The 18,413-nt window shown below is 46.7% G+C and overlaps 6 protein-coding genes across 6 annotated transcripts; 3 read left to right on the plus strand and 3 right to left on the minus strand.

The window, feature by feature from the left end:
* Nucleotides 1–7: 7 nt before the first annotated feature.
* On the minus strand, nucleotides 8–1,396 carry TREMEDRAFT_59688 (uncharacterized protein; the record flags this gene model as incomplete). Its single annotated transcript, XM_007001719.1, has 2 exons — nucleotides 8–795; nucleotides 841–1,396. The coding sequence occupies 2 exons, from the start codon at nucleotides 1,394–1,396 to the stop codon at nucleotides 8–10; spliced, it is 1,344 nt and encodes a 447-aa protein (XP_007001781.1).
* Nucleotides 1,397–1,957: 561 nt separating this feature from the next.
* On the minus strand, nucleotides 1,958–4,303 carry TREMEDRAFT_70985 (uncharacterized protein; the record flags this gene model as incomplete). The annotated part of the gene is made up of 3 exons (XM_007002024.1): nucleotides 4,062–4,303; nucleotides 3,657–4,018; nucleotides 1,958–3,614 (listed from the first exon to the last, which is right to left on the minus strand). The coding sequence occupies exons 1-3, from the start codon at nucleotides 4,164–4,166 to the stop codon at nucleotides 1,958–1,960; spliced, it is 2,124 nt and encodes a 707-aa protein (XP_007002086.1). The 5' UTR covers nucleotides 4,167–4,303.
* Nucleotides 4,304–4,516: 213 nt separating this feature from the next.
* Nucleotides 4,517–6,205, plus strand: TREMEDRAFT_67400 (uncharacterized protein; the record flags this gene model as incomplete). The annotated part of the gene is made up of 8 exons (XM_007001894.1): nucleotides 4,517–4,660; nucleotides 4,707–4,822; nucleotides 4,866–4,959; nucleotides 5,004–5,145; nucleotides 5,194–5,254; nucleotides 5,304–5,634; nucleotides 5,701–5,990; nucleotides 6,046–6,205. 8 exons carry the CDS (start codon nucleotides 4,517–4,519, stop codon nucleotides 6,203–6,205), a joined length of 1,338 nt encoding a protein of 445 aa, XP_007001956.1.
* A 499-nt stretch (nucleotides 6,206–6,704) lies between these two features.
* Nucleotides 6,705–8,058, plus strand: TREMEDRAFT_56222 (uncharacterized protein). The gene is given in 7 exon segments (XM_007001033.1): nucleotides 6,705–6,838; nucleotides 6,855–6,858; nucleotides 7,232–7,286; nucleotides 7,379–7,454; nucleotides 7,684–7,721; nucleotides 7,770–7,782; nucleotides 7,833–8,058. The coding sequence occupies 7 exon segments, from the start codon at nucleotides 6,827–6,829 to the stop codon at nucleotides 7,845–7,847; spliced, it is 213 nt and encodes a 70-aa protein (XP_007001095.1). The 5' UTR covers nucleotides 6,705–6,826; the 3' UTR covers nucleotides 7,848–8,058.
* A 209-nt stretch (nucleotides 8,059–8,267) lies between these two features.
* Nucleotides 8,268–12,434, plus strand: TREMEDRAFT_73089 (uncharacterized protein). The gene is made up of 13 exons (XM_007002153.1): nucleotides 8,268–8,445; nucleotides 8,516–9,369; nucleotides 9,445–9,572; nucleotides 9,643–9,704; nucleotides 9,754–9,823; nucleotides 9,873–9,897; nucleotides 9,945–10,002; nucleotides 10,078–10,165; nucleotides 10,219–10,381; nucleotides 10,435–10,560; nucleotides 10,754–10,998; nucleotides 11,268–11,373; nucleotides 11,594–12,434. The coding sequence occupies exons 1-13, from the start codon at nucleotides 8,388–8,390 to the stop codon at nucleotides 11,963–11,965; spliced, it is 2,355 nt and encodes a 784-aa protein (XP_007002215.1). The 5' UTR covers nucleotides 8,268–8,387; the 3' UTR covers nucleotides 11,966–12,434.
* Nucleotides 12,435–13,056: 622 nt separating this feature from the next.
* Nucleotides 13,057–17,209, minus strand: TREMEDRAFT_25033 (uncharacterized protein; the record flags this gene model as incomplete). The annotated part of the gene is made up of 5 exons (XM_007000510.1): nucleotides 13,057–13,137; nucleotides 13,187–13,798; nucleotides 13,844–15,879; nucleotides 15,925–16,090; nucleotides 16,250–17,209. The coding sequence occupies 5 exons, from the start codon at nucleotides 17,207–17,209 to the stop codon at nucleotides 13,057–13,059; spliced, it is 3,855 nt and encodes a 1,284-aa protein (XP_007000572.1).
* Nucleotides 17,210–18,413: the final 1,204 nt, after the last annotated feature.

The raw sequence follows: 18,413 nt of genomic DNA on the forward strand, positions 1-18,413 counted from the left end.
AAGTATGTCATGATTCATGAACAGGATGAGATGGAGTTTCCGTATGCTGATTACGGGGGTTGATTGACCAATTGTACGTCTTGTATGCGTCGCCATAGCTGAAATTCAGTGGTCTGACACCTTGGATACAATCAGTATTTCCATTGGACGTAGGGTCCGGAAACGTGTCGAGGTCAATAGGGACCGATGTTAGGGTTCTTGAGTCTCCATGCCCTTCATGAGAAGTTGAAGGAAGATATGGATCATGAACGGTGACGGGAGCAAAGGGAAGAGCAGGTCGTATTATAACACCTGAAGTTTGTTGTTGAGTATCATACTGAGGTACCCTGCCCAATCTTGCACCACGATCAATAGGATTGACCGAGGAGCCGTTCATGGGTTTCAGAGGAAGGGAGACAATTTTCCCACTTGGGGGTCCATGCGATCTCATTGTCTTTCCTGGTGTTTGAAGAGATGATTTTGTGGGAACCTCTCCAACTCTGAACATACCCACGGAAACCTCCCTACCTCTATCACGAGTCGGTAATCTTGTAGGTCGATTCCATTCCGTCAACGGGCCATCATCTCTCGGTCCAGTATCAGGCGTAGTCGTGTCACATTGTCTTAGCATATTCAAAGCGAGATCCAACCGTTTCAATGGATCTCGGGATGGACCGTTGATTGATCGAGATAATTCTTCACTGAGAATAGAGATCATGATCGGATTTGATATTCCTAACGATAATTGATATCTGAAAACATTCCTGAAGAACTGGATTGTTTCCTTGGTCGTTGATAAAGAACCTGAATAAAAACCTATAATCAATAATTATTTAGACTAATGAAAAGGTCGAAACTCACCTTGAACAACTGGTATCATATCTGAAGGCCTTATTATCTGGTCAAGTCGGAAATCCGCAGGAGATATCCATCGGAATTTCCTGATTGAAGTTCGGATGAAAACCAAGACGGACGCCACTTCACTTGCGATAGTTTCGCATGTGAGTGGATATTGGAAAGCAAGTTTTAAACTGTTCTGATTTATTAGGCGCTGGTTAGTGAATTGGATCATCTCTAATGTTCCTGCTCCACCGACCAAAATATCGAACCCGTGATTGATATCGTGAATTTCAGATTGTTCTCCACCGGAAGAGAATTTAAGAGAGATGTCTTTGTTGATTTGTGCCAACAACAAATCGATGGCGTTGATTGTTCGATCGATCGTCATGACCATGTCTTGGTGAAGCGGATCACCTCTCTCAGTACATCCAACGACGGTTGACAAGTCGGACAAGGAAAGTAAACCCGTGTCGTGCAGAGAAACACCTACTGATTCCTGGAGAATCTGCAAAAAATGTGGAGTGTCCATTGAGGGGTTCGAAGTGAAATCGATATTTGGACTCGGGGGAAATGCCATGATGGGAGCGGGGGATTGATAGCTAGTATTGGAAGGGTTTTTACATTATTTCCCAGACAATCTGCAAGGGGTTTTTGAGATCCGCATTTCTGAAGCACCTTTGTGGGATTCAGAGCATCGCCTTTGACCATAGTCCATTCCCCGCTCATATGAGACGAGAGTGCGAAAAGAGAGCCATGAGAGATCGCCGTGGGAGAGTGGCGTATCGGTCAGTGAAAACAGATGAAGAAAGGCTGACCTGGGGGCATAAGCCAAGTGGCTCGTAGTGACGCCCGCAGGGCCGAGATCACGAGACCGGAGAGGGATGAGGACAGATAGAGGACTATCAGAGGGGCAATCCCACAGGAGGGGGGGGGGGGGACATGAGAAGAGGGGAAAACGCGAAGAGTTCACGGCTGTCCAAGAGGGTTCGGAGAGAGGGAGAGAGGGTTCACGGGATCACGGGTACCGCTCGAGAGGCGAAAGCTGATCCCGTTAATTTGACAGGCTGGTCAGCACCAGTCAGCGAAATGATATCAGCTACTTGTTGCGTTAGTGATAAGCAACAAACGAATACCTACCTCATCTATGTCCACTAATGACCAGATATCCTCGCGAATTTTCTCCTCTATCCACCCTCCAGCCTTCTCTCTCCAAAGCTGCGCTAACAGCGGGACCCAAAACTCCGACTTTACCCGCAGAATGTCGTCCTACACCCGTCACGATCCTCAGTTCATTCGTCGGTACGAACTTCCTATTGACACTTTCCCTTCCGTAAAAGTTCTTAGCTTTCTCTTTAGCGTACCATTCCTCCGCAGCACCTAGTGCGGCAGATGTAGCTTCGTCAATTGTCATATGATGAAGATCAATCGTGTTACCTCTTTGGAGCTGAAAGATGACCGCTGTATTGGCAGCACGCATATCCCATTCTCTTGCTCTTGACGCTGCTTCGCGAGCCTCTAAGGCATAATGTCCAGAGACTATCCTGTTGGCGGCTTTACCACCTGCTAAATGTCTACCAGCAGCACGTATTGCGTCGGTACGTTTCTTACGTTCTTCACTTGCTCGACGAAGACATTCTTCCATCGAGGGAGATGAAGTGGAAGGGGGTAGGGAGTAGAGAGAATTGTCCGAGGGATCATTGGGCAGTTGATTTCTTGCGTAAGCGGGGATGTGTGCGGAGTAAGGATGAGAGGTATTTCGTCGGGGTTGTCGACGATCTTGAGAACGCCACTCAAGAGGGTGATGAGATTCAGGATTACGAGGTAAGACGAATTGAGATGGATATGCGAATCCGAAGTTGTCCATAGCGACAGGGTTCGTAGCAGCTGAGGCGGATGATTGAGATCCAGGTACAACTTTCGCTTTGATCTCCTTGACAGCCTGGGGCTTTGGACGGACAATGACATCGCGTCGAAAGGCTCCGGCGGAAGGTTGGCTTCGTGGTGAGGAAGGTATCGTATTAGACAGGGATTTGGCGGTATGCAGTATGGGTTTGTCCAGACGATCAAGATCAGTTTCATTACAAGGCCATTCACAGAGGTCGGCTAACATATTCATCAGGTCGAGTACAGTCGATATGTCCCCCCTTGCGGCTTGTACGCAGATGCGCAAATCAATCACCAATGATCCTTCATCGTCGATCAAGCTCACTCCATACACATCTTCAAGAACGCTTCGAGAGACTTCATCGACTTGACCAGAGTCATCAGCTGGTATGGCGGTAAGACTAGCACGAGCTGCTGAGTAAGCTGAGGGGTAGTGAGGTGAGTGAAAGTAGGACAAGAAATGTTCGGGTGGAAAAGGTGGGAGAAGGTCAGATAGAGCGTTTGATAATGAAGCGAGAGTCGCCCATGCGTTTGGTGAATCGTGAAGGGTCGTGGATGTGGATGGAGAGCGTCGCTTGGGTGGGGCTGCTCGAGACGATGGTCGTGAGGAGGAAGGAGTTTGACGTTGGAGTGTGTCAATTATGGGAATGGTGATGGTCGTTTTTCCCTTTTGCCGAGCACTTCCAGATGAAGTTGATGGATGTGATGTGGACTTCTTAGATGCGAGGGATGAGCGGGAGGATGAGGAGGGTACGAGTGGAACGAATGATTGAGCGTGCTGCTCGCTTTCTTCAGCCAGCCAATACCCATGCTTCTCGGATTCCCGTATAGCTTCGATAGAGAGGAGATAATCGATAGCACCTGCGATGTCTGGCTGCGTTTCTAAAGCTTCACGAGAATCCTTCTCCGATCTTGCTCATCAGCTGTGCTCATTTATTATGGAAGTAGCTCACGTATCGGGAAAGAGTGATTTCAAATGCTCAATATCATCTAAGAACGACGTTTCATCGGCAACAGAAGTCGAGGAGGAAGCTTGACTAGGAAAGCTAGCGACCTCTGAGGTACTCGTGGATGTGTTATCCGGTAGACCTGCTCTTTCCAGCTCGATATCATTGACATCGAGTTTATCGATTTCAACTCCGATATCATCGGAAGGCTCTTCTTTTACATGAGGCTCCTCTATATCCGGAACAAGAGTGGCTTCTAATATACCAAGTTGATTGCGTATCTCTTCTAGATGATCCGAGAGTGTACTAGGGTCACGATCCGATAAGAGCGCTAAGATGAGGGTTGGATCGAGCAGTGGAAATTCGATCTTCCGGTCAGCGTGGTAGAGGGGCAGTGAACAAACATCTCACAGATAAGGTGGAAGCGAGGGCTTCTGAGTCCAGATGTTCATGATTGTTTCGATGTATGACATTTTCAGAGATGCCAGCGGTTTGTTTATCCTTTTGACGAGCCATCGTGGTGGTGGCTGACGAGTACGATTTTGAGAACGAGAGGAGTGAAAAGAAAGGAGCTATCTCAGCTTTCTGACCGATTAGCCGAAGTGGGAGAGTACTGGAACGAGGATAATTTCAATAGGCAAGATTAGATAAAGTGTTGTAGGAAGAGTGAGCATGCTTTAGTAGCTGGGTGACAAGGAACGAAACAAGATGGACATGTAAAAGTTGAAGATTGACGATCGACGATGGAGGTGACGCACAGACCCCCTCTCCCGCATGTCACGTGACCTAGGTTTCCCCGCAAAATCAAAATTTCTTCTTCTCGGTCTTTGTCCATCGCAAAGGTTTTCCATCTCAATTTCGACAAAATGCCTAGAGAGCCTAAAGTCAAGAAGCCAAGACATGATCCTCTCTTGGTGGATCTGGAACAAGATGATCATCTTCACAAGTTTGGTAGAGTCAGCAAGCCAGGTCGACGACGGAAGCGCATAGAGGAAGATGAGGTGGAAGGGGTAAGTAAATCCAAAACTCTATCGGTCGGTGACGCTGATAACATAGGGCGGAGAAGATGCGAGAATGTCGAAGAAGATTTTAGATCTGGCAAGGGATCAACAGGATGAAATAGCTAGGGAAATGGGGGAGGAAGAATGGGAAGATGAGGACGAGGGAGAACCGTATGTCTCTCTCTTGTTCACATCGAGGCGAAACTGACTACAGATCGTCGAGGACAAGAGTAATTGATGATGGATCGGACGAGGATGAAGAGATTCAAGAGGGCAGTGAATATGGAGATAGAGAGTATGGTGATCTGGTAAGTGATGTGTTGCTTATGGTTACTCAGCTAATAGGATGTAGGAAATCGATCCTGCTGACCATGCTACTTTAGACGCTTTAGGTCCGAGCGCTGCTATGGGTGAAGCAGGAGGGAGAACTCTGGCAGATATAATCTTTAGTAAGATGCAAGGAGGTGCGATATCCAGGGGTATGGAAGATGAAGGTGAGTTCAACTATGACAATCATCTTGGTCAAATGACTAAATGGACAGATGAAGGTCCTCCTGATCCTAAAAAAGGTCTGAATCCAAAAGTCATCGAAGTCTATACAAAGTATGCCATTCAAAGATTCTTGATGACATTCGAGAGCTCACCCAAGTAGAGTCGGTTTCTTACTCTCTCGATATAAATCTGGTCCATTACCTAAAGCCCTCAAGATCCTCCCATCACTTCCTCATTGGGCACAACTCCTCGCTTTGACAGAACCTGATAAATGGACACCTCACGCCACTTTCGCATGTACGAAGATATTCGTTTCCAATCTTAAACCTACCGAGGTGAGAGTTTTCAACGAAGGAGTATTGCTCGACAAGTGTAGAGAAGATATGCGAGCGAATGGAGGCAAGTTGAACGTTCATTTGTACGAATCTCTCAAAAAGGCACTATACAAACCTGCTGCTTTCTTCAAAGGTATTCTATTCCCTTTATGTGAGGTGAGTGATAGAACAAGAACTCAAAAATTCTTTTTCAGATGATTTGCCGATTGATGCTGATTATAGACCGCTTGTTCTTTGAAAGAAGCAGCCATCGTCGCTTCGGTACTTTCGAAAGTATCAGTTCCCGTACTTCATTCCGCTGCTGCTCTCATGCGATTGGCATCGATGGATTATTCCGGTCCGAATTCCCTTTTCATCCGTGTTCTCCTCGATAAGAAATACGCATTACCTTATAAAGTGGTAGATGCTATCGTATTTCACTTTATCCGATTAGCCAATTCGCCTCGAAGTCGTCATGGGGAAGATAAACTTCCGGTTTTGTGGCATCAAAGTTTACTTGTTTTTGTACAGAGGTGAGTTGTTTCAGGTGATTCATTTACTACTATGGAAGTGAAACTGATATGATAGGTACAGCTCGGATTTGACGCCAGACCAAAAGGATGCGTTACTTGACGTGATACGTGTTCGACCTCACGCCACGATCAGTTCAGAGATCCGACGTGAGATAGTGAATTCGGTAGAGAGAGGCGCTCCTCGTCCAGGGGAAGAGGACGTGTTGATGAGGTGAGATTGAGTGTAAGATGGAGGATCTAATGACGCGTTGTAGAGGATGAGACGGACGAGGACAAGTTGAGATGCATCGCGTCTCTTTCCATGGATCCATGGACTAGACTACCAGAGGTATGGAGGGTGACATACGGATGAGGAAGGGGATGTGTACTTGGTATGAGAGGGCGATAGACCACGCGAAGAATTATGATGGAGGCTGGTTGGGGGGAAAGCTGAGAGACTGAAAGGCTGCAAGCTGGACAATGCTCATTTGCCATGGGCCATGGGACAGGAAGAGAGTAGTAAAACACTTCTGCGCGTCAACAAAGCGCTACAAGGCACGAGAAGAAGACGAGTCGTGTCGGTTACGTAACGAGTCGAGGTCAAGGCGTGAGGGCTGAGTCAAAGGGGGGAGAGAGGCGCGTCCAAGGGCTCAAAGGCTCAACAAAGCCAAAGGGAAAAAACATTAGTGACTGGCTCAAGAGATAACCCAACCCCCCCAATACACAACACTTAATATTCTCCCCCCCCCCTTCTCTCTATTTCTCTTCTTTACTCTTCACTCAACAACAACTATCAACTTTCATCAAAGACAACTTTTATTCTTTCAACTCTAACCAAACACTCTAATCAATACAACATGCCTCGTAAGTGCATCCCCATCATACCAGAAGCGATTTCTTCTCAATAGACTTACAAATTTCATCACTTTCGGGGTTTATAGTGATGTTTGAATGAAAGGCTGACGCGATTTTCTTCTTATATTATACGTTTCGTCACTTGTTTATCTTACATGTCAACAGCTAAGAAGAGTGAGTACTTCATCTTGTCCTTCCAACAACATTCACCATATTTGGAGAAATAGAGAGATAGACTTTTGACTATCGCCAATCGATAAAACGAAGAATGGAATTTAAACTGACGCTTGTGTTTCTCCTTTCCCTCTCTTTCTCTTTTGCACATCGATCAAACTCTCGTCATACATCTTGTCATCCTTACAAATTTTCACACACGTGAATATCACATGTGACTAACACGTCAACAGCCGAAACTGCTGCCAAAGCCAAAGGTGCCAAGAAGACCGGCAAATCTTCTGCATAGTGAGTGTTGACAACTTTCTCTTCGTCTACAACTTTCTCTTTCTTCAACGTGAACAATATTGAAAGCGTTGCGGAAAAAGCTGATCACATAGCAACGAGTACATGAAAGTTCAACTCGCCAAACTCAAGGCTGAGCAGGAGAAGACCGGAAAAAAGGCTGATCACAAGGTAAGTCGGATAGTCTTTTTGCCTTCGTCGTTTTCTCTTCTCTTACTCGTTGACTTTCACTCTACGTCTCTTCCGCTTCCGTCCATGTAATGTTCTTACCATGCTCTCTTTATGGAATACCATGACCCTCGGCCTTGCGGAATGATTTGAGTCATGCCTCTACTATCGGCTGTCCGGGTAAATCACGTTGAGAGTCAACAAGTTGAAGACTTTTGGCTGACGCGAATAGGAAAACTTCAAAAAGGTTGCTGCCAGCTGGAAAACCGCGTCAGTTTCTCTCTTTTCACACATGAAAATCACATCGCTGACATTCAGTTCTGAGAACCCTGTTCGTTCTCACTGCTTCATCAACAAGAGTTGTTTGTTACTGACGAATAGAAAAACAAGAAATAAACGTCATACCCATCTCTCGTTTATCTGTTTGGATTCGGTTGTCGGGCGTAATTGGGGACTTGTTGATACCTGGTGACGAATGAATGGATGGTTGACTTGTGTGAAGAAATGTGCAGATCTGTTGGAAACGAATGGGGCGAATGGGGGTTAATATGATATCGCACCTCTTTTTTATACCATCGAATTAATGCCATGCAGGGGTTGTACGACCGCACGACTTACCTTTATTGGTTTTCACTCTGCTCTACAGTACTCACTCTACCCGTAAGCCTCATAATCTGAAGCCCTTTTCGTTATTGGAATCTAGGAATGTACAGTATGTGGCCGTAGAAAGCGGAGCTCCACTTTGACAAGTTTGCCTCTTCGGTTGGAAGAAAAGATTTTCCATATGATCTCATCTGTTGATCTTTCCCATCATACATCTCTTGACATCTTTATCCCCTCTTATCCTCCCCACTCACTCAACTTGTAATCCCATCATCGTACTCTTCTTTCGGTACCCCCTAATCCCTAATTTGAGAAACTTCTTTTTATCACATCATGTCAAACTTCCCACACTCCACGTCGATAAGTGTCCCCCTCTCCACTTCTCCTTTCGGTACGTCATCCCGCATGTCCATTCCATCTACTGCATGTCCGCCTCAAGCTTGACTCTGACTGACGCTCAGCGCTTAATCTCAGATTGGGTGATCTCATCGCCCATTCTAATTCAGACCAAAGAAGAATGTCTGATTCTGAAGACGGTCCTTCTGGTCAAAATGGACGTCAAATTCAACATCGTTCTTCTAACCTTTCAAATCTCCCCACCGACGCCCTGATCAAAATCCCACCAAACAATTCTTCTGAACCTATAATCGATGAGACTTTGTTATTTGAAGGTGAAGATGAACAAGATGTCGACGAGAACACACCTCTCACTAAAGGAGTCAGAACACGACGACAGAGTGAGAGAAGTAATCGTAGTCGACTTTCCTATGGGACCATCAGTACGCCACTCAGTATGAGAAGGAAATCCGCAGCACATCATGGTCAATCTGGAACATCAAGATCACGTTCTAAAGCTCGTACACCTCCTAGAAAACAACCTATAAGAGAAAGCGCAAGTATTGAATCTTCAGAAGGAGGTATCCCTACTTTTGTTTCTCAGCAACAAGAAGATGATGTATCGTCACCGGAGACGTTACGTGGTAGAAATGTCACCTCGAGACCGTTGAGTAGGTCAAACTCAACGACGGATATTATAAATGAATCCACGTACTCCAACCTCTCTTTCAGGAATGAAAACATGGGAGCGAGTACAAAATATACAAGTACAGGAGATTCTTCAGGTGATGAAGATGAAGATGTCATTCGTGAACTTGTAGGAAATGGAGGAGATGTATTGTTTGGTGGTAAGATGGGATTAGGTTTGGTAGGAGGTGGAATGGATATTGATCCTGCTGAAGAATTGGACGCTCAGGATTTAGAATTACCTGTAGGGGATGATGGAAGGGAAGTAAGAGTTTGGACAGAGGCTTTAAGGGTGAGTCTCCCAAGGGACTTTTGACTCTTGCAGATAATCCGAAAGGAAGTCTCTTGAAAAGTATTTAATGATCAGGCTGAGATCCCTTTGATCTTGAGAAGCTCAATTCCTGTGTTTTTCACACAGATAGCAGAATGGTCTTTGGTATTGGCGTCTGTGGTGTCGATTGGGCATTTGGGAACTACAGAATTGGCCGCTGCATCGTGAGAAAATTACTCTACCCTCTTTCATTTCTTCATGATGAGAAGTCAAGAGGTCATGACTGATGAGTAGATTGGCATCTATGACAGCATCAGTTTCATGCTTTTCCATCTTACAGGGTCTTGCTACCGCTCGTGAGCAGTTCAAATCCTCACAACCATTTAGAGACGCTGAGTGAACTAGTTGACACCTTGTTGCCCGCAGCTTGGACATCTTCTGATCCATCTCGGGTTGGTTTGTGGACGCAGAGAATGTGAGCTGCATCCCAAGCATAGTCGCCGAATGAGATAGTTGACACGTAGGTCGGTCGTCATGATCATCTCTACCGTACGTCCCGTTCATTCTAAAAAGAAATGTGGAGTTCTGACCTTCAGATCCCTATGTATCTACTATGGTGGAATATCGAAGGTATCTTACTCATGCTTGGTCAAGGTTAGTCCTTCACTATCACCCCAAATGACAAACCTGGCTGTTTCCGAAATATCAAGCTCGCCCGCTCATTTTCAGAGGCCGATGTAGCTAGACGATCATCAACTTACCTACGATGGTTATCTATTGGTATCCCAGGTTACGGTGGTAATGTTATCATCAAAAAGTTAGTCCAATTCTCCTTTTCTCAATTATACCATTGAACAAGCTGAATATCAGATATCTTCAAAGTCAAAATCTCATGCACATACCGACATACGTTTTGTTTATTGCTGCACCTATCAACCTTTTGCTCAATTATTTATTGGTTTGGGGACCAGCTCCGTTTAGACTTGGGTTTACGGGTGGAGCATTGGCTACTGCTTTGAGTTATACTCTTACAGTATGTCCTATTTTACATGCAGAGAAGAAAAACGTTGCTGATGATTAACTTAGTTCGCACTGTCGACTGGTTGGGTATTGTTCTATGGACCAAGAGAGGCTTTTCATCCTCTTACATCCACACATGTGTTTTCCAAACTTGGGACCGTCACTTCGTTAGGTTTAGCAGGGACGATTATGGTATGTCCCTTTTTTCATCTCTTACATTTCGACTTTATCCCTTTGTGAGATTCGTCCCTGTCGATAACACGTCGTCGAACGGTCCCACGAGCCATCCTCCTTGTGGCCATCTCATTTCATCACACATGAAAGGTGTCGGAAATTGCGGAGAGCATGCTGGATAGTGGAAGACGGGATTGAGGCTGACCAACAGTTATCATCCGAATGGTGGGCATGGGAAGCATGCGCTCTCGCAGCTTCTTTACTCGGCCCGACGACATTAGCAGCTCAATCCGTTTTACTCAGTACGGCCTCTACGTTCTGGCAAGTTCCAGGGAGTCTGGGTATCGCCTCTGCGGTTAGATGTGGGAATCTACTAGGAGCTGGTAGAGGGTGGGAAGCTAAGTGGGCGAGTAGGGCGAGTTTATTCTTGAGCATAGCATTTGCTTTGGTCAATAGGTATGTGTCTTTTTCTTGTCTGTCACATCACATTTGATCTCTTCGTCGCTATCACCCTCCTCTCTTCCAATCCTGAACGACGCCCCTCTTGTCCTATGAGCAGCGGATGGGGATCAGATTTGGATAGAGCGTCTGGAATGAGGACTGGTCAGAGCTTCCGGAATGATGAATGAGGAATGGTCAGATACGATCAGTGTGGTGTTTGCACAGTACAACGAGAAGAATCTCAAGGAATTACAGATGAAGTGAAGAGGAATGCTAAGGAGCAGTACAATCTGTATGGCTTTCCGTAAGAATTGGGGATACTTATTCAATTCTGATCCTCTGGTAGTGGATTTGGTTGCGCGTATCATGCCATATATAGCATTGTTCCAGGTGAGTCCTTTCTCCTACGCTTTCATCATATTTGATTCCCTTCCACCTCTTCCTCTAAAGAACCTTCTTGTGTTTTAAGCTAGTCTATTTGAATCTGACCAAACACGACCAGTATATCATATCATCCGAAGTTGATCATGAACCAACCCCCAAGGAGAACCCCATATCATAATCTCTGAATACACGGCTATCAAAACGGAGCAAAACAACTGATAATCAGGTAGCAGACGGAATGGCAGCTACATCCGGTTCTGTCCTTCGTTCCCTCGGTCTTCATACAACAGGAGCGTTGATCAACCTCACATCTTATTACATCTTCGGTCTCCCTATAGGTTTATTCCTAACTTTCAATCCCACGTTCGATCTCGGTCTCGCAGGTTTATGGTTAGGGTTGAGTATAGCTTTGGGATATGCAAGTACCTTGAGTTTGGTACTTGTTTGGAGGGCGGATTGGCCAAGAGCTGTTGAAAGAGTAAGGGAGAGATTGGGATTGGTAGGACATGGGGAGTTGGAAGATGGGAAATGGGTGAATGAAGTGGATGATTATGATAGGTTGTTGGAGGGACAAGAAGGACCCGTGACGAGGATATGAAGGGATCTCCTTCTTTTCATTTGTTCCAGAAGGACTGTCCGCAGGGGAAAGGCAGGAGGGATGGATTCATCGAAAGAAGATAATTGGAATAAATTGGAAAGATGAGGTCCAGTGTGAGTGGAATCATATGAAGATATGGATTTCGAAAGATTTGAAAGTTTGAAGATATGAGGAGAGATTTGTATTTGTAAGTTGGACGAATCGAAGTTCCAAGTGAAACCAAAACAAAGTGGGTGGGTGAGAGAGAGAGAAAGTAAGAAAGAAGAAGTGCTTTGAGAAGAAATCATCATGCGTAAGGAGAGGGATGAGAAAAGAATCAAAAAAAATATCAAAATCTAACTTGCTATGTCTTCAACAATATCATTTTACAGGATCAGATCTCATATTCTCAAAACGAAACAAAATCAAAATTGTACCCATAGAATGATATTCATACTGTGCAAATCATGTTCATGCATATTATACATCGTAATAATCATGAGAACGTTCAGTCATTGAATCTCATTTCGCTGTCAAGCTCACACTTCTTGACCGAGGCCTTACATCTTATCGGTTAATGGTGAAAAATGAAAAACTCAATGACATACTGTAATATGCACAGATGCATCTCATCGGTCAATGCAAAAATCACAAATTCATCATATGCATCGATGCATCTCATCCATTGATCGTGGTCTTTTGACCGAGGAACGTTGTTTTAACTAGTACCAAAAAAATAAATCAAACTCGTAATACTTTTTTTCAATCCCTTTTCATCCTAAATTTGATTGGGTATCTTTCCGTTTGAAAACCCAAATTCGTCCCTTCCGTGTTCAGTGTTCAGTGTTCTGGTTCTGAACAAATTCGTTACATGACACGTTATGCAGATCTCCCTAGTTTCCCTTTCCTCCTTAACTCCCATTACCTTTCCTCAAGTTTGTCGCTAGTGAGGGCGTTCATTTGTGTCGTCAAGATCGATTCGTTTGCATTTTCGCATTTTCGCATCTTCCAAATCGTGCGAATCATCATTATCGTCCGTTTCGTTCAGTCCATCGTCACATTTCATGCCATGTCTTATTCTTATCGGGTTTCACACCCCTTAGACCGGGGATCTATCTTCTCCGCGCAGTGTTGATGGCTCTACACCATTCCAACGTCGTCGTTTGACCAGGTGCGTTGAAATAATAAATAGACTAGAAAGTCAGCTTCAGAGATATTTGTGATTGAAAAAGGAGTACTAACCTTATTATCAACCACTCGAAGAATGTTATTCTGAACTATACTAGCAGGTTCCTTCATCGTACCCATTCTCAAAACGTTGAATAAATCAACTGGTACATCCCCTCCTTCACCTCTTGGACTGGCCAAAACTAAAATGTCCGAACAAAGAATCAACACCATGATCCTCTCCATAGGTTCCGGAACGATATGTTCGATAGGTACCACAGCTTTTGAAGGCATGATAGTTTGTTCTCCATCTGTAGTGGGAAGACTATCAACTTCAACGAAAGAACTACCTTTTTTAATCAATCGTATGAGATTCAAACGACCGTCCAGGATGAGTTTTCGATGAGGTTGAACTAATGGAGAAGGTCCACGGGAGGTTATACGTTGTTGCCATTGTAAAAGACGTAAACGAGATTCAGACTCTCGTTTCTCTTCGTTCATCAAAGAAGCCAAATTGGCAATTTCTTGCAAAGCCGCGTCGAGTTTATCCTGAGGACCGTCAAGACGAGGAGGAGTACACATGGCGAGATCTTCGAGGAGAAGTTTATACCGTGGGACTCGTTGAATAGGTAAGAGCAGGTAGGATTCAAGGTTGATTTGAGCATGCATGGGATGGGCTCGACATCGCTGAACATCAGTGGTGGTTTGATATGGAATGTTATGATCACTTACCTTCATGTAAGACCGAACTCGCTTTTTCTGAGCAGGTGTCATATGAGTGCCAGAGTGTGAAACTTCTGCGCTGAGAGGAAGAGAGATAGCACTCATCCCTGCTCCGGCAACGGCGGAGGCGATTGTATGTGGACTACTGGGCTTTGAAGGAAACCCAGGTGTGCTAGGCGCAGATAAAGGTTGCGTCCATGTCTTCATCCTGGTCAAAGCATTATCGAAATTATTGATATAAGTCGAGTATTGTTTCATGTAGGTGATATACTCTTGAAAGACTTTACCGACTTCATGTGCCGTGTGAGCTGACAATTGTCCTTCTTCATCGTCTTGCCCTTCGATCAGAGGCTTGACAGTAGCTTCCAAACTTCTCAATAGATTATCTCGATGAATGGTGAGAATACTCTCAATACCACCAAAGACTATTTTACGCTCGGGGAGAGGAACGACTGTCTCGGTGGAAGACTTGCTGATGGGCGCTTGGGCAGGTTTCACGTAAATGTGTACTAATTCTCCCAGTCCACGAACATAGGTACGCTCCGTCTCCCATATTTCCCGAATGACACGAGCACGTTTCGTCTTGTCATCTTTGAACTTCTTGCCGTCGTCGGTTGATGGAGTCGTCAAATCACTCTCGTGCATACTGGGAATGGATACTCCAGAATTCTGCGTGTCCAAAGTGGGTCGACGTCGTCGTACATGGGCAACTGACCCATGTGATGTGATCGAGGGCGGAGAGCCGAAATCGGATACAGTGGATGATCCAGCGTCAATGATTTCGAAACCTCGGTATGTCTCAACGATTGGACGCGAAAGATCGTACAGGTCACGAAGGTAAGATTTGATCGATTCCAATCCCATCACGTATCGTGTCTCTTCATCCACATCGTCAAACGCTCGAGATTGGGAGACGGGTCGATCATTCTCGCTCGATGCCGTTTCGGAAGACTCCAAGGCAGGCGGAGTGGGCATGAATGGTGATGTGGAGGGAATGGCGACGCTGATAGAAGGTGCATTATCGACTGGCAAGAAACTCCTGCGTTTGGCCCGTTTGCTCGCGGCGTCATTCATCAACTGATTTCTAGCAGGCAAGTTCCGAGGTAATGTCGAGGCGGAGACAGATGTTTTGAACCGTCCGAATTCGTTCATCTCCGATATGGAAGTCTTAATGGTAGGTAACGTGTTGACACTTTTGGCGGAGGCCATACCGGGACGGTGTGGCAGAGTGGTGATGGGGTCCGAATTGGCATGACTGAGAGGGGGCATACTTTTGAGATTCGCAGAGGCAGAAGCGATTAGTGTGTGTTTCTCCGAGTGCTTGTCTTGACGAAGTTTGTTCATTGACATTTTACGCAAAAAGCCCCACTTCGTCTTGCTCCCAGTCTCCTGATTCGTAAGTGGCCTAGCTAAAGGTGATGCGGAACGTTCGTCCTCCGAGTAGTCGGCCATGGAAGCTCCTCGACCAGCAGCACTGATCGTTTGTGATCGTGAACCTGGACGACCGTCCTGAGTGACAGGTCGCGACGGACCAGCTTTAGCCGGCTCCGCTACGGATCCTCTGCCGAAGAGAGAGCCGGCGGAACGCATCTTGCGCAAACTGCGGTACGAAGAAGAACCCGTCAAAGCTGCCGCCCGAGGAGGTTGCAGTTCGTCTTCGTCATGTGTTGGTTCGGCTGGGAGAGGGGCAGAATGCGGCTGCACAATGTCCTCGGCGATTGGACCGAGATGGTGCATGGAATGATTGGCCGAATTTGAGGGACTGAGCCATGGTTCAGTAGACAAAGCAGCATCTCTGGAATGAATAGAGCTAGCTGTCATAGAGCTGGCCAGGGAAGCGATCGACGTGGCCGAACGAAGGAAGTGATCAGAACGCCTTACGGACGTGCTGCGCGTCGGAAGATTAGCCACCGGGGGGTTCGACAAAATCGGGGCAACGATGGGCAGCCATTCGGTAACGAAAGGATTGTCGTCCACTCGCAAGGTTTCCAGATGTTTCAGGAGACACAGCCATGATGGAAGGGACACAAGACGGTTGCGTCGGACTATCGTCAGCGGTCAATCGGAAAACAGACAGACAGGATGCTCACCGCACAAAGTGTGGAGTCGCTCCAGATTTTGAGTGTCCGCCACCAAGCCACCCAGACTACACTGATCTGCCACGAGCATCCGAAGAGCCGTCAGACCGCCGATCCATGCAGGGAGGACTCGCAAGGGATTGCCAGAAATGTTGAGCTCTTCGAGGGATTTGCAAAACTGTAAAGCGTCCGGCAAGAAGCTCAAATCGTTGTGTGAAAGGTCAACCACGACGAGAGTGGGAGCAAGCACGTAGAGAAGGCTGGGAAGACACGGGAGAAGACTTGATCCGCAATCCGGGAGAAGAAGATGAGTGATCCCTTGAAGGCCGGAGATGACTTCCGTCGTCAACGCTTGAACTCCTCCCATGGCTTTCAATCGAGCGATGTCCAGACGTTCATCCCTGCCCTCATCTACCATGGCAACAGCTTCAGCGACTGTCAAATGAGGTGACTCGGACTGCCAGGAGAGCTGTTCGGGAAATTGATAGCTGTAAGCCTCATGTCGCGAGTCCACAGTTGAAGCGGTATCCGTCGAGGTGGATGAGGTTGACCCGCTGCGTAGACGCGTGGTAACGTCTCGGCGCCAAGGACGATGGACAAACTCGGCTGGTGAGCTGACGCTACTAGCAATCTCTTGATATTTGTTTGCATCGCGGGTCGAGATACCCAATCCAACGGTGTCGTGGATAGGAAAGTGAGTGGGCATGGGAGGTGGATGAGGGTGGAATTGAGATTCTGGCATGTGATAGGAAAAGGCTCCGGAGCCCATGGATGATTCGGCTGAAGAATAGGCTGTGTTTCGTCCTGGGTTCTGTCGCACTCGTATCCTCACATCCTCACCCGCCTTCAGATCGGGGGTACCGAAGCCATACGCGCCGCTGATGGACGGAGTTCGAGTGCTCGAGTCGATCGTCGAAGTGGTGACAAAGCTCAGCGTGGGTTCATGGCTGGCGGTTTCGGCATCCTCGCCGTCATATTCAGTAGATGAGTATGTGTCCAGATCGACGTCAAGCTGTTGTGGTCGAGCATCCAGATCGTACGTGCTTGGACGGATAGGTCCCGGATCTGTGGCTTTGCGTACTTGAGGAAACGTCGGTTCGCTCTGGGGAGGATAGCCGCTGAGGGGACGCCTGTTTTTACGAGGTCGAACAGGTAACACGGGCTCGGCAAAGTTGATGGTCGCGGGACTTGCAGCAGGTGGGGAATTCAGATCGACGTTGAGAGTAAGAGGGATGTCGCCGTTGGGAGGAGTAGGCGGTAGGATCTTTTCAAATTGATCGGCTTGTAAAGGAGGCATGATGGCATTGGTTGGGATGAAATAATCGGTCATTGGGAAAGAGCCAAGTTTGGCAATGCTGTCCCTGGGTGAAGGAGATGGAAGGGAAGAAGTGGGCGTAGGAGGAAATATGCAGGAAGCCGATGGCATCTCCTCAAAAGAGTCGGAAGGAGAGCAATACAGACCGGTGAATCCAGCTGCACAGGCAGTCAAGGACGAACCCTGCTCGTCAGAATGGACCTCAGAGTTGTACGGAAGAGTGGCAAACGAGGATAGAGGCGGAACAGGGAACAAAAGCATGAGAGATGTCGTCGAGGGCCGCCGACGAGAATGGATGGTGATGGTGCGAACAGAGTCATCGGAGGAGACAGACGAATGGGCGGATACAGACATGTGTGAAGATGCGAAAGAGAGGATGGAGAAAAAAGAAACATGCTCACGCGAAGAAGGCCGTTTCACCGACTTGGGCTGAACGACCAGGAGAGAAAGGTACGGGGGTGCTGATGGTTTCAAATTGCCCGTGCACAGTCCATCAAGGAAATCGAAAGAATGTTTGGTCAAGGGAAGCAGACGACGGGCTTGGTAACATGAGCTAGGGTGCAAGATGGTAGTGGTAGAAGATGACGCTTACGGGCGTATCAATGCGGGTTATGCTTCTGGAAATGTATCAGCTTAGTTCTATGCTTCAACATCAGGTAGGCTCGGAGAAACATTCACAGGGCGCGAAATCGAGGTCACCCACCAACTTTCAGAGCAGAAGGACGCGTGAAGTCGTGCGATAGTGAATGGAACTGGGCATAAGATATGGGTGATGAGCCTTGCGTGACAGCGAAAATGAAGGAAGATCGGAACGCAGGGAGAAATTGAACCGAAGGATAGTCCGGAGACGCTGAGGATCCGGAAGAGGTCCTACTTTTAGGGGATCCGACCGACCGGCGCAGTATGGATCAGAAGCAGGGAGAGAGGTTCTGTTGATAGAAGATGAAGTGAGAGATGGGCCCGGAAGAAGGGGATAGACACCGGAAACGGACAAAGTGAAGCAAGGCTCGATCATAGGCAAAAATTACGAAGTGACGTAGTGACATTCAATTGTTCGTCAAGTGCAAGTCAGAATGCTTCGTGAATATAAGAAGGGAAAGCTTGCAACAATCTCCGAAGTGAAAAGAAAGGACCGGGGAAGTGGGAGCCCAATAGATACACCAAGGGGATTCTGAGTTGTGATGAC

The sequence above is a fragment of the Tremella mesenterica genome (assembly GCF_000271645.1).
Source record: "Tremella mesenterica DSM 1558 unplaced genomic scaffold TREMEscaffold_1, whole genome shotgun sequence".
In the NCBI taxonomy this organism is placed as follows: domain Eukaryota; kingdom Fungi; phylum Basidiomycota; class Tremellomycetes; order Tremellales; family Tremellaceae; genus Tremella; species Tremella mesenterica.

Coding starts and splice junctions, on each gene's coding strand:
- TREMEDRAFT_56222 (XM_007001033.1), top strand. Junction 7,287..7,378: donor ACCGGCAAATCTTCTGCATA/GTGAGTGTTGAC, acceptor CTGATCACATAG/CAACGAGTACATGAAAGTTC. Junction 7,455..7,683: donor GAAAAAAGGCTGATCACAAG/GTAAGTCGGATA, acceptor TGACGCGAATAG/GAAAACTTCAAAAAGGTTGC.
- TREMEDRAFT_73089 (XM_007002153.1), top strand. CDS start 8,388: ATGTCAAACTTCCCACACTCCACGTCGATAAGTGTCCCCCTCTCCACT. Junction 8,446..8,515: donor CCTCTCCACTTCTCCTTTCG/GTACGTCATCCC, acceptor ACTGACGCTCAG/CGCTTAATCTCAGATTGGGT. Junction 10,382..10,434: donor CTTTGAGTTATACTCTTACA/GTATGTCCTATT, acceptor TGATTAACTTAG/TTCGCACTGTCGACTGGTTG.